The sequence below is a fragment of the Acanthopagrus latus genome, chromosome 6 (genome assembly GCF_904848185.1).
Source record: "Acanthopagrus latus isolate v.2019 chromosome 6, fAcaLat1.1, whole genome shotgun sequence".
Lineage (NCBI taxonomy): Eukaryota > Metazoa > Chordata > Actinopteri > Spariformes > Sparidae > Acanthopagrus > Acanthopagrus latus.
The window spans coordinates 18,311,717-18,325,031 of record NC_051044.1 but is presented as its reverse complement, the minus strand read 5'-3'; the positions used below and the strand labels follow the sequence as shown (position 1 = coordinate 18,325,031).

At 41.0% G+C, this 13,315-nt stretch overlaps 1 protein-coding gene across 4 annotated transcripts in view; it reads right to left on the bottom strand.

Annotated features, from left to right (window-relative positions):
• arhgef25b (Rho guanine nucleotide exchange factor (GEF) 25b) overlaps nucleotides 1-13,315 on the bottom strand; it is a 28,660-nt gene that overhangs the window by 9,301 nt on the left and 6,044 nt on the right. For 2 of the 4 annotated variants that reach the window (XM_037099832.1, XM_037099834.1), the window contains 2 exons: nucleotides 2,917-3,242; nucleotides 2,724-2,825 (listed from right to left, as the gene is read on the bottom strand). In XM_037099832.1, the coding sequence (XP_036955727.1) occupies nucleotides 2,724-2,825; nucleotides 2,917-3,242 (428 nt within the window). The remainder of the gene's footprint in view (nucleotides 1-2,723; nucleotides 2,826-2,916; nucleotides 3,243-13,315) is intronic. The other 2 variants (XM_037099833.1, XM_037099835.1) reach the window with 1 other exon arrangement.

Genomic DNA, 13,315 nt, shown 5'->3' with positions numbered 1-13,315 from the left:
GATAAGTCTGAATTCGACCTCGGCATTAAGAATAATTACAATAACCACACAAAAGCAGCTAATCTGTTCACTAATGGTCTTGTGTGCTAATGTAGATCATATAAGGGATCAGTATCAAATTAAGGGAACGTTTAATTGAAGGATCTAAGTACGTCAGACCACCGGGCATCAACGTCACAAACCTAAATCATTAAGCCTCATGTACAGCACATCCTGACCCAGCCAGCACACATCTGTAGAAAACTATAAAGTCTGGAGGGTCCTTATCCTGCGAAACACATCAGTGGGCCAATTCTAATGATCCCTTTTGGAAAGTCATGCAAACCTCAAATCCTAAGTAACCTGAGAGTACTAATCACTTTTTAATGTGTCCTGTTGCTAAGGAGACCATGCAGAAAAATTTGGAACAGCACAGCCAGGCCTGACGGATGAAGGTGAATAATGAGCAACATTTGTACAATCTGTCAAGACAGATGATAAAGGTCGAGGTGACTGACCACAGCATGGAGAGATGTTATATAAGAAATATCACTCCTCAGCTCCAATCAGCTTAATCTAATGTGAATTTGACTGTAATTCTCTTGACATACTGTAGGCTCGCCACATTTTGTTCTCTGCCGCGGTGCACTAGATCATAATCCTTCTGTGGAGTCAGTTTGGAGGTCAAATATGCACTTTCTGTTTATTTTCTCTCTTTGAGGCGACTGTTTGCGTCCTCACCCAGCAGACATCCTGCCTATGAGAACCATCTGAGCCATTTAAACTGCTGAGTGTAGCTTGTTGATCTAAATGTTTCCTCCTCTGTTACAATAATTTCTCATCAGCTACAAGTCCATTAGCCCCTCTGAAATGCATGGGCAGGTTAAAGGAATAGTTTGACTTCTGGGAAATATGCCTTTTTGCTTTTATGCTGGGTGTTGGACAGGAATATCAATACAACTCTCGCGTCTCTTGGGTGGATATGTAGCTGGAGCCAGCATCCAGTTATCTTAGCTTAGCATAAAGAAAAGGGTAAACAGCTAGGATTACTCTCCATCTACCAACACCTCTGAAGCTATAATCAACACAATACATCTTGTTTGTATAATCCCCACAAATAATAACATGCAAAATGGACATTTTTCAGAGGGTTATGAGTCATTTTTTGTACCAGGAACTCCTCGCAAAAATGAAAAAGTTAGCAACCAAAGTCAACATTAAGCTGCACGTGTCTGTGGATTATTATTGTCCCACATGAGGGCCACTGGACTGAAAAAGGTTGAATGTGAGGACAGTCATTAATCAAGCAGAACAATGAAACACTTTATTATGGTAAAAGAATTATTTCAACCCTTTAAACATTCTTCTTATCTCTTATGTAAAACTTGTGTAACTCGACTCTAGAGGCGTACTGTCCAACACCCGCAGGCCTCTCATCTTGCTTCTACTTCTCCTAATTTTGACAAACAGTGGTGTCACCATTTTGAATTTTATGGTTGTAGCTATTGGCTGTCTGATCTGGTGTGTGGGCTGACAGGTGTGTGAGCACAAAAAGAGAGCGTCAAGGTCTTTTTTACACATTTTTTATGTCTGAAATTAAATGACAACCAGGAGATAGATCAGATGATCGCAAATCAAGAAAGGAGATCAAGAGCAACATGTTCCTGACGTAAACACTCTTTTACCAGTCTGACACCCACCAGCAGTATTTACATTCACATACGCTGTTTCCCTTAACTAATTTGCTCTTTATAGTTTGGGCCGGTTGGTTGTCGTGATAGTACGCTCATCACCTCCAACCCTGACCTTTTTTCAGCCTGTTACAGACTGTTTAGCTAGTTGATAACTTCCAGATGCCGCCGAGAAAAGCCCACAGGATTGATTCCGCTCCACAGGGCCTTTCAAAGAGGGTTACCGGAGAGTGTGTGTGTGTGTGTGTGTGTGTGTGTGCGAAATATGCCGCAAAATGTGAAAATCTGAGCTATTTGTTGAGCACAATTGGTGGAAGTCAAATGATTTGTGTGAACACAGCCGAACAGGATGTGGAGGGACATGCATGTTTTATAATTCACAGTTTCAGTCTGAGCCGTCTTGATATTTAGGTGAGTGTGCTTCGGTGATTTAAACACCACTTATACTCAGGCGACCTGCATTACGTAAAGGTGCTCCATTCATTTTAGATTTTGCATTAATTTTGACAGGCTGGTTTCAACAGAATCAGGAAAACATCTTGCACAGACTGGGTACAATACGAACCATTTCTCTGACACAGTCCTGTTGAAGTATTTATCGCTCAATTAGCTCAAATTGAATTATTATTCAGCCTTTTCTTGAATCATAGTTTATATGGGCCACCAAATGTTCCATTGGCTCGGCGGTTACACATGATATATAATATCTGGTTCCATATAATAAGGTTGCACATATTCAGTGCATGCACATGAATCATCTGTTGTAACTGTTTTTCAGAGCCTCTAATCCAACTATAGCCAGTCTCTATCAGCCTCTAGTTGAAATACTGTGATTTCTAAGGGGAGACCTCGCCGTCACTGTTGGTGTTCAACTTCTGTATCACAGAAAAGTATAGAAAAGTAAATACAGACTTGGGGACCACAGCCTTGACACTGAAAAAGGATGACATTTTGGAGGCTGGATCAGAGGCTTCACATATCTCCACAGTTGTCTACCCAGAGGTGACTGTTAGCACAGTGATTCAGTCTGCAGAACAGAATATAAAGCATTACCAGACTCTGTGTGTCTCTTCCTTGCAGGAGGTCACATAAATGGTTCTGACTGGACAGCTGTGCAGGAGGATATGCTGGACTCAACGGACCATCTTTCCACATCTGTGCAACACAAACAACAACAACCGTTACAAACCACAATTTAAAATGTGCTCATACATGTCGGAGGTATAAATTGGTCTTTAAGTCTCACCGTGTCTCCTGGGGGGAGGATGGTGTAGTTGGCGTGCAGTTCCAGAGGCCTCGGTTGAGTTTCGCTGTGGGAAAGCAGCGATGGTGGCTGCCTCCTGTCTGACCTGCACATCTGCTTCTCGACTTTTCCCGCTCCTCCTCTGCCATCAGAGCTCAGTTTGCGGACAGGATTGGTGAGCCATTTCTTGAGGGCGCTGACAGGGTGCCGTGATCCTCCAGACGAGGAGTGCGAGCAGGGGCTGGAGCTGCCTGAGGCCTGATGGGGCACAGAGCCCGCTGATGGTGGGATACTGCCGTCATTGCCCACCACGCTGAAAGACTCTGCTGCTGAGAGAGAGAGAAAGAGAAAAGGATTGGGTTAAAGTACAGCAGCTAATTATGGGGTACATCCTCTCAGGTCAGATGCTAAAGACAGATTTCTGCACAAAAATGTTGTTCAATTTCCTGTTTTAAGTCCGAACTGTAACTTTAGTAGCTGCAGCTACTGTACCTCCTGGTCCTAAATCATTATAAACACAAGAACAGATCTGTTCTCACGAGGAAGGACTCCTTGTGAGAACTAATTTAAGTGGAAATGATACACTGCAGCTTGACGCCATGCATTTGTTGTGCAATGTCAAAAAACAAACAAAGACTTGTTGACATAAACTTAACGTTGCCATTTACATCATTGTACTTACAGCACTTTTACTTAGCTAAATGAATAAGAAACAAAGCTGGAGCATACAAAAAACAAAACAAAACTGAACATGGAAAGTCTTCCCTTTGATGCACCGACACAAACATTAGTTGCATTTGCAGACGCGGAGTTATGGAGCGTAATTAAAATACTGAAAATCAAAATGCCCAAATTAAAGTCCTGTTATATAAAAGAACAGTCAAAGGTTTATAATCCATCTACACTAATTGCACAGCAACATTTGACTGCTTTAAACTCAGTTTGATATTTGAAACATACGGTACTTGAATCTAAAGAGCACATGGTTGGCTCAGTTCTGTTGCTTTTCTGTGAAAAATAAAATATTAAATTTTAACCTCATTATATAATGGTAGAGGAAGTGTTACAATTATTTACTAAGGTGTAACTAGCATTGTAAAAAATATCAAAAGTGTGGGTCAGAAGTCAAGAAAGTCATCATTTTCATTAAAGTAATAAAGTATAATCACATTTTTTGTGAAACCACTTGTTGAACTACACGTCTCACTCAACCTACGTCAGAACACCAACATGGCCGTCAGCCTCGCATAGAAAAAGTATTGACTAAAGTGAAAATGACAACAAGTCTGGACACATTGACAACTGCAACTGCGGCTTTTCAAGGTTTTGTTTTTAGGTTTTGGCACGCGTTAGACAAGACATCACTAACACGACTGTCGGGTGTGAAGTCTTTATGACTACATATTTTCACAATCTTAATTCAACAGTTTTATGACAAACTGCAACTTTCTTGAGTTGAAAAATTACCTTTTAAATTGATAAACATCATATGTGTAATTCATGGCACAATTCAGACAGGATCAACTGATGATTTCTCTCTCTCCTTTCACTACCACTGCTATTTGTTTCTGTAATAAGGTACCGTGGCGGTCCAGTGGACGGGGCCACACTTTGCCTTTCTATTCTTGTCAAATAAATGTTATTTCCCTTCCATTGTAGTAGATCTCTGAAATAGAAATGTGTGTTACTACCTCGTTATTGCACTGAGGTAAATGTACTTTCTCTGTTGGAACATAAATATAAAATCTGCGCTGGAATATAATGACACACAGTTAAGACACCACAAACTGTGGCTTTGAAAGCTTTATATCTACTGTGGTAACACAAACCCTCATTTATCTCAGCTACAACTGGGACTCTGGTTTCACTGTTAAATGTAATTAAGTTACTGAATGAAACGTTTAAAGAGTGATTTTTTTTTCCAGCCCTCAGTGGATTATGTGAATTTAAGTTAGTCATAACTGAGCCCGTCATGTCTGCCCTCATTCTCTCTGCAGCTCAGGCTGCACCAACACTGGAGCTGACACCCTTTTATGCCACAGCTGGAATTTGTTTCCAGCTTTAAGTCTCTTGACTATGGAAACTGGTACCTAATCCCCAACCACACTGTTTTAATCAAGCACCCCAACATTAACATTTCACTCTGTTCTGCTGATCGTAGCAAAGTGGAATCTTTCAGGAGCCCCATTTTGTCATTTTGGACTCTTCCCAGAAGCCACTATTCCCTGTCAGCACATTTATGTAAGCTGTAATCATAATAACAAGCTTTCAAGAAGGCAGTGGAAATCTGGGTCAGCCATTTGCCAAAACTGTCTGATGCTGCCATTAAACAAGACAACATATTGGCAGTAAAATACTAAATAATGTGTTTTTCTTCCTGCTCCATTTCTGTTCTCTTATTTCATGGGGAGCAGCAAAACCATCCCTAAATAGCCTACACACAAAAACACATACATCTTTTAAGGCCACATTTGCATTGATTGTATTCAAAGACATGTGGTGAATATTCATCATGATAATACGCTGGTACCTTGAATGACTGTTCAATCACCTAGAAAACAATCTAGACATCTAAAGTTGGCTGGATTCAAATGAGAGTGTAATTAAACTAATTCACTGCCTGCTTCTTCTCTCACGCCGCGAACAACACAAACTCATTTCTGTAATGGGATGATTAAGAGGGAAGGGAGGAGGGTCGAGGTTTGTGTGTGTGTCTGTGTGTTACGTGTGTGTCTGGTGGTTCTTGGCGGAGGTTTGAACCAGAGGACAGTTGGGACAGTTTGCTTACCTTCAAGTGAATCAACAATAATAAACCATGTTTCAGAAGGTAGGAAAAAGAAAAAATGGATCCAGAAAATTGTGGAATTTAAAAAAGGAAGGAAGATAAATATTTTTGATGGAGAGGAGAAGGAGAGAAAGAATAAGACATTGGCCACAGCTTCAAGACATTGATTGTTAACTGGGGTGGAAAACAAGTCTGCAGCTCTGTGAGGCTCACAATCATCAGTGCTTGAGCTGAAAGCTAATATTAGCATGCTAAAATACAATGAAGATCCTAACATGTTATTTTATAATGTTTACGATGTCGACTTAGTTTAGCATGTGAGCACGCAACATTTGAATGAGGTGGGTGGGAATATCATTAGTTCTGCAGTCGTAAACTTAAGTGTTGAAACTGAAATGTATGACTGATGATGGCATTAAATGAAAAGTCAGTGGTCACTATTGATCCTGAGGGGATCAAATTTGAATATATCTACCAAAGAGAGATGACATCAACCAACCCGACAGATGTTGGGAGATTTTACTCAAAAGTGAAAATGTCCACCTGGCACTACTGGAAGTATCAGGATATCATCAAGGCTGGGGATCATGAGTGTCTCCAAAACATTTCAGGGCAATCGCTCCAATAGTTGTTGAGATATTTCAGTCTTTGTTGTTGAGAAGCATCCGTATCATGACCTTCAAGGCATGCTGTTGTGTCTCTTGTGTACTTCCAGTCACTTTCCAAAGTTGTAATAAACTCAGAAACGTAATATAGTAATGAGGAAACAATGAGATTACATGTTTTTTCCAGGGCTGTTTCTACATGGCAGCAGACTAAACAAAGCAGTCCAGAGCAGTCTGAGGTCTTGAAGCATTACCAAGAGTGTCCCGAAAATCCACATATCACTGGGGAAGCATGACAGCATCCACATAATGAACTGCATCCTCTACAACAACTCCAGCTATATGACTGAAATGTGGACGCAACAGGGAAAATTCAACAAAATCAGTTAGTGAAACATCTGGAGATGCCCACATACACACACACATACTGTCATCAGCCTGAGCAGCGACAGCCATCTGGTCTCCTTGCTTTTTATCTACGGAGGTCAGTTCAGGACCACTTCATTAACTATCGCCTCACCATCTGTTGGTATGATCCAACAAGTGCACCTTACTGTAGGTGTTTCTGCAAATACATCAACAGTTTCTAAGAACTGACCCTTAATGGAGCGTAACCGTCATTGTGACGTCCAAACCACTGCCGAGCCGAGCGACTCAGCTTGTCATGTTTGTTCGAGACACTTATGTAATATGTTATGTTCACACAAAGCAACAGCTGGACCACCATACGGTACTGTCTGCAAGCATGGGAGCTGTGAATGCATCCTCACATACAAGCCTTATGGGATTACAGGCTTCCGTATGGGACACCTTTGATGCACCTGTCCTCAACATGCAGCCGTGGAGAGATGTTAAAACTATGTCCAGCAATGTCTTTCCTTCTACAAAGTGTGTCATGGTACTCAGTTTTAGTTTTGTTATTTCCTGTTTAACGTTGCCTCTCCTTGTGTGTCATGTTTTACTTTCCACTTCCTCTCTTTGTCTTTTTAACGCCCCTTTTTCTGTGTACACCTGTGTTTCGTCAATCAGCGTCTGTGCATTGCTCTTCAGTTTTCCTTGGTCTCTCTTTAGCCTGGTTTTGTTTTCCGCGCTTTTGTTGCCTGCTTTTTGATCGATTCCAGCTTGCATTAATAAAACAGACCTTTTGTTTTTTCACCTGCATGCCTCTGTGTCTTGTGTTTGGGTTCTTTCTTTGATAGACAGACATTACAAAGGGTTCTTCTCTTTCTGAGTAGCTCATTTCAATTTTCAGTAAAGAGGCAGCTTATTCATCAACAGACAACATGGTGTGAAGCGACGTGATGTAATGTGTAGTTAATGTCATATCTGGGTAGATGCAGTGACTGGACATTGACCACTTCAGTGCTACTTTTGAATGAAAACTATAACACTTAGACAAGCAAAAGTAAACCTATTTCATATTTTCAAGTGTATGAAAGAAGAAAAGATCTAATATGGTTTTACAGTGTCTTGATGATTAACTTGAAGTATATGAGAGGAGGAGTTTATACTGTATTTGTGGTCACAAGACTGACAGGAGAGAGTAATGTTACCATGACCTACTTTACATGACATCATTGTCTCTCTCTCTCTTGGAGCAGATGGTTAGGAGAGTTAACTATATCTTCCCCCACTAAACCCCATAGATGGTGATGGTCAGCCACAGCAGGAATTATTGAGATGCTGTTGGAGCGCCGCTTCAAACAGGATGATGACACTTCCCCAAGTGTAGACATGACTAAAGCTTTACACATGTAGCGTGCCAGGCCTTAATTTGTCTGTTTATAGGGGATGAGTACTGCGGGAGCTTCGTATTCTGTGCATGCCGATGGATGTAATCATCATTATTGTAATCGAAACACGGTCATTTTTGGCAAAAAATGGCCTGCCTCACTTGCTGTTGGAAAACACCCAAAGCAAAGAGTCCACAGCGCCGTCATTACCACGACCAGTGATCAGCCACTTTGATGTCGTCAGCATCCACTCGCTCCTAAATTAGGCTGATGCGCGCTTTATTAATCCCAGAGAGAGATAGAGTGATAGAATCAAAAAGCGCACACATTCACCCGCGAGCTGATGTCTCCTCTTCTTTGCTACTCAATATCTTAATGACGGGTTTCATTTCTGAACATGTGAGAGGACACATTTAACATGTAGCTATGAAATTTTACATGATAGAAGCTTTTGCTTATCAGTCATTCTCCACTGAGATTCACCTGACATTTAAACATAATTTCATCATCTATATTGCCATACATATACAGATACATATACTTAAAATGCCTGTGGTTTGCACTCTATGCTCACAGTGGCCTGGGCCATTACTGGGTCGACTGTGTTTGCTAGTAAACTATGACAAGAATGATCATGATGAATATCCCCTCACATCACATGCGATTACATCCTGCATGTTGACAGCTGACCCAGATACTATTCCTCACGCCACCACTTCCTTTTTTCCCACGACACAGCAAGCAGCTGATGTGGGCTTTCACTCGTACGCTTCAGTTGCCTCTCGTAGTTTTTTTGATGCCCGCAAAACACTTCATCTCCCCTCGGCGAGGGTCAGGTCTGAGTTTTGTGAAGTAAGTCGAAGATGAGTAAGCATCGTGACATGTTTTAACCTCAACACACCGTTTTCACAGGTCTCTGCACTGCTAACTTGCAGTGGTCCGTTAACGGTTCCAAGAGTGCAACTTAAACATGAAGAAGCACTATAAAGTCACAGCACTCTGCACCACAGAGCTGAACAGACTTTCAGAAGACACTTTTAATTTTCACTTCCTCCAACTCAAAGTTAAATTGCCTTAGACTGAAGCTGAAACCTGCATTAATTTTTTTCGCCACTTGGACTACGGGCCCTGACACACCAGAATGCAGGGGCCATTATAAACATCCATGGTCTGAGCACTAGTCTGCCCTCGTCAAACGACTAAGCAGGTAGAATCGGCAGCAGAGCCCATCAGCATGATAAATCATTCTGACTTGCTGTTCAGCTAAGTAAAATAGCGCAGAGAAGAAAAAATGGAAAAAGTCGCTGTAGTAGACATTTTTTCACTCCTCTGTCACAGTTTGTGCTTGCTTTTCACCTCTGCCTCTTCTCCAGTGCCATTTGCCAAATTTTATTGGGCATGTTCTTGATTAAAAGTGGCTATTTTAGCGTAAGTGGTGTGACGAGACGCTCCTTTTTCAAAACAACAATATGTACATCTGTCGACTTGGTTCTTTCAGTTTAACGTTAAACTCTCGCCAAAATGCAGCCTAACCTTTTTTGGGAATGTGTATGAGTCAAACCTTCGTGTAAAAAAAGCATAATTACGATGAAAGAGGCACATTTAAGAAGATTAAGAAGATTTTTAAAACAGTAAGAAGGCTCAACACAGCATGAAACTTTGCTTGTAGTATCATCAGGGTCTCTACACATGAACACGAGCATTTTTCGTGTACACAGTTTACTAAAAGAAAGTCTTTGAACAACTCACATTAGCAGTAGCTTCTTCCTCTAGCTGCATCATGGCAGCCCAGACATACTCGGGGATCGACACGTCTGGGTAGAGTGTATGTGGTTCAGCTGAGCTGTGTAGAGACTCTGGTGATACTACGAGCAAAGTTTCATGTTGTGTCGAGCCTTCTTAAGGTTTTAAAAATAGCGATTTTGATGCTAGAGTGAAAGTGCCCCATGCACTCCCATTGTAATGAGCTTGAGCTAAAAATTAAATATACGGTAAATCTTAAAAGTGCCTCTTTCATCATACTAATGCCTTTACAGGAAGGTTTGACTTTGACATATATTCACAAAAAAAAAGCCTAGGTTGCATTTTGGCAAGAGTTTCACTTTAATCCAGGCAACCAGGATCTCAAGTTATCCCAAGTTACGTGTGGGACTGTATTTCAAGCAAAACGTGATCATTTCCTAAAATCAAGCAAGTAGTTTTGGTGCTTTTATCTTGAAAGTGTAAAATGCGACAATGACACATTGGACTACTAGGTCCATTAAACAGTTTGGCTTGGAACAATGTTAAAAAATATCAAATACAGCATCTCTAAAGCTGCAGTAGGCCATTCTGTAGAAAGACAATTTGTTGTGTGTCAGTCCCAGGTCATTAAACACCGACCCATTAGTTGGTGTACGAGTCAGTCTTAACACCAAATGCTTATTGTTGAGTTTTATATTTGACAACCTAGGCACCAGACCCAACAAATATTTTTTCTCCAGAATCCCCTTTAATCTCTAATCATTAGCATCGGGCACTTAGATCCTATCTTTCAATTATGTCTCTGCGTTACCTTTTCAGAGTCCTTTAAAATGTCTCTATCCTCATAATTTGCATTTCATTTTCCATATTTACTGTTTTCTGTCTAATTCTGTGTTTTAATTCAAATCCAGTTAAAAAGTGGATCAGGCAGTTATGTTGTTCAGCAGAGCACACAGCCACCAAAAAAGTGAAATATGACTGAGCCTACAGATTGGCTGCTGTATATGTAGATGTTCTGTGGTACTATTCACTTTTGCTGCTTGTTAGTCATCATGTTTACTTCTTCACATACTGGCAGTGATGACCTCAGATACACTGGTAGGCTAATGGACTATTAGTCATGGCAGCTTCTGAGCCAAAGTGATGTATATTTAATGAGACAGCGAGATTGTTGGCAGGACTTTTAAGTAGATTTCCAAGAAAGTTTCCTTTATCTGGAGGTGTTTCTCTGCCTTTATAAATAGCTGTGGGACACGGGGCCAAATTAAATGAAACACTCAAACAGAGATCGCAGAATGGAGTTACAAGAGGGAAGTCTTCAGGGGAGGTAGAGGGAAACCAGAAAGCTGCAAAAACAAAGGAGAATGCTCCAAACCACACAAGAACACTGGAAAAAGAAAAATCTCTCCGGCAAAAGTGTGTCTTTCCTGCAACCACTGAATGTAAAAACAAATAGATTAGATTAAAAAGAGGGAGCCTGTGCTATCCTCACTGTGACCACCAGGCTTTCTATAAACACAAACTCAACCACAGACTCGCAATTGGACAAAAAAAGGTATTTTTAGAGTCAGAGAGGAGGAAAACACCTTGTATAACAGCAGCGCTGACATCACATCACACAGGCGGTGTGTATCCTCAAGAAGGCTCCATGACCCAAGGTGAGAAAGCGAGGCATCTCAACACATGGCTGTTTTCCTATTTCACATTTCACACATCTATTCAGAGGGCCTGTCACAGCAGTGCAGCTCAGAGTAGAGCTGTTCTGTAATCACTCCCGCGCAACTGGAACAACAGAGGATTTAAGGGTCGGGGCAGTAATGGGACATGTTTGTGTGTCTGTGTATGTGCATGTTTGAGTGTGTGTGCGTGTGTGTGTGTGTGTGTGTGTGTGTGTGTGTGTGCGCGCACATACAGCTGCCTTTGCACTGAAGCAGCGTCGCAATTTTGTAGGGGTACAGATTAAGAAAATCACTTTCTGTTAAATTGCATTTAATATGAAAGCTACCCCCCTCCATGCAGGAACAAAAAGAGAATTGTCTTTTTACTAACATAAACTAATGCTTTCATCTAATCAGATCTAAAGACGGTGACCCGTAATTCTTGCAATGATTTAGTGATCAGCTGCATATTCAGAGACACTTCACAGATCCAATTTTCTAGCCAGTTCACAACATGAATCTGCTCTTGATGTACGCGTGCCACATCCATAGAAACACAAACTGCTGATTTACTGCAAAAATATGAATGGAACTGTCACTGGCCCGTTTTCCTCATTATGGTTGTAGAAAAATCCTCATACAATGCTCCTAATGCGTTGTCTTGACTTCACCCGACAGAATTCCTGGTTAAAGGAATAACTGCTGTTCAGCTCTGTCACGTTGTCTGCAGGGGTCGAGGGAATCATAAACATACTGTATGGTGCAAAGTTTGCTGACACTTAGCACTGCAGCAAGGAACAAGGACTTAGCATTAATATTGTGGCTTATGTGCATATAGTAGTTGTATAGTTGCCTTTTTGTGCTGAACTGACAAATATATCAAACAATATACAACTGGTCAAGGCAGGAATGTGTGTAAAAGACACAAAGACAGGATATGGTATGGTCATATGGTATTTGCACAACTCAAAACTGGGAGACTTTAAAGGGAGCTAGCAGCCGTTAGCAGCTAACTCAAGGAAAGCAGAACAGTTACCAAAAATGTCAAATCAAATCTGTGGACACAACAATGTCCAAGAGTTCCTTATCGTCTGAGCACAGGAAGAGGTTAAACCACAGTCTAACAGAGGTAACAGATGATCGCTACTATAATTATATACCTTTGCCTTTCTCACATAAAGCGCTCTCTGACAATAATGTATTATGGCATCAGTGCTGGCATGCTATCCACAATCATACACTAGGGCATCTCAATGTTGCCATTGTTTTGGTTCAGTGTAAATAAACAAAGGCGGCTTAAAGAAGGAAGTATTGTACAGTCTTTGTCTAAAAAGGGCTAAAAATAAACCAAACCCAACATGTGCAAAAGGGCTTTTGACAATCTGTGGTGTAACATCATGGCCTATTGTGCTTGCACAATTTTACAAGCAATAAAAACAAATATAATGGGGCAAACAATATGATGCTTATGATAGCTAGCAAACACTGTGTGAAAGCTGTCAGTACCTGATCTACACAGGGAGCTAGCGTTGCTCGACAAATTTGCATAGGTCAGGTCCTAACACCTGACTGATGGTTTATTATAACCCTTACCAGTCCCAAACCACTTACAGTGAGCACACTTTCACAAGTGCGTAGAAGGAATTGGGTTACCTGTATGGATCAGGCCCCAAGAATAAAGAATATTAGCCTAGCGGGACTAGCTGAGGGGTGTGAAGGAGGAGGTGTGGGAGGGGTTACATCTCATAGTAACTGTTGACACAAGTAAGAGTCAGATTGTTAGAAGAAACACACTTTTTTTTGCCAATACTGAATGTAAATGAACATTTTACATTGGTATATCAACCTCTGAGTATTCCTTCAATTAGTCTGATCACC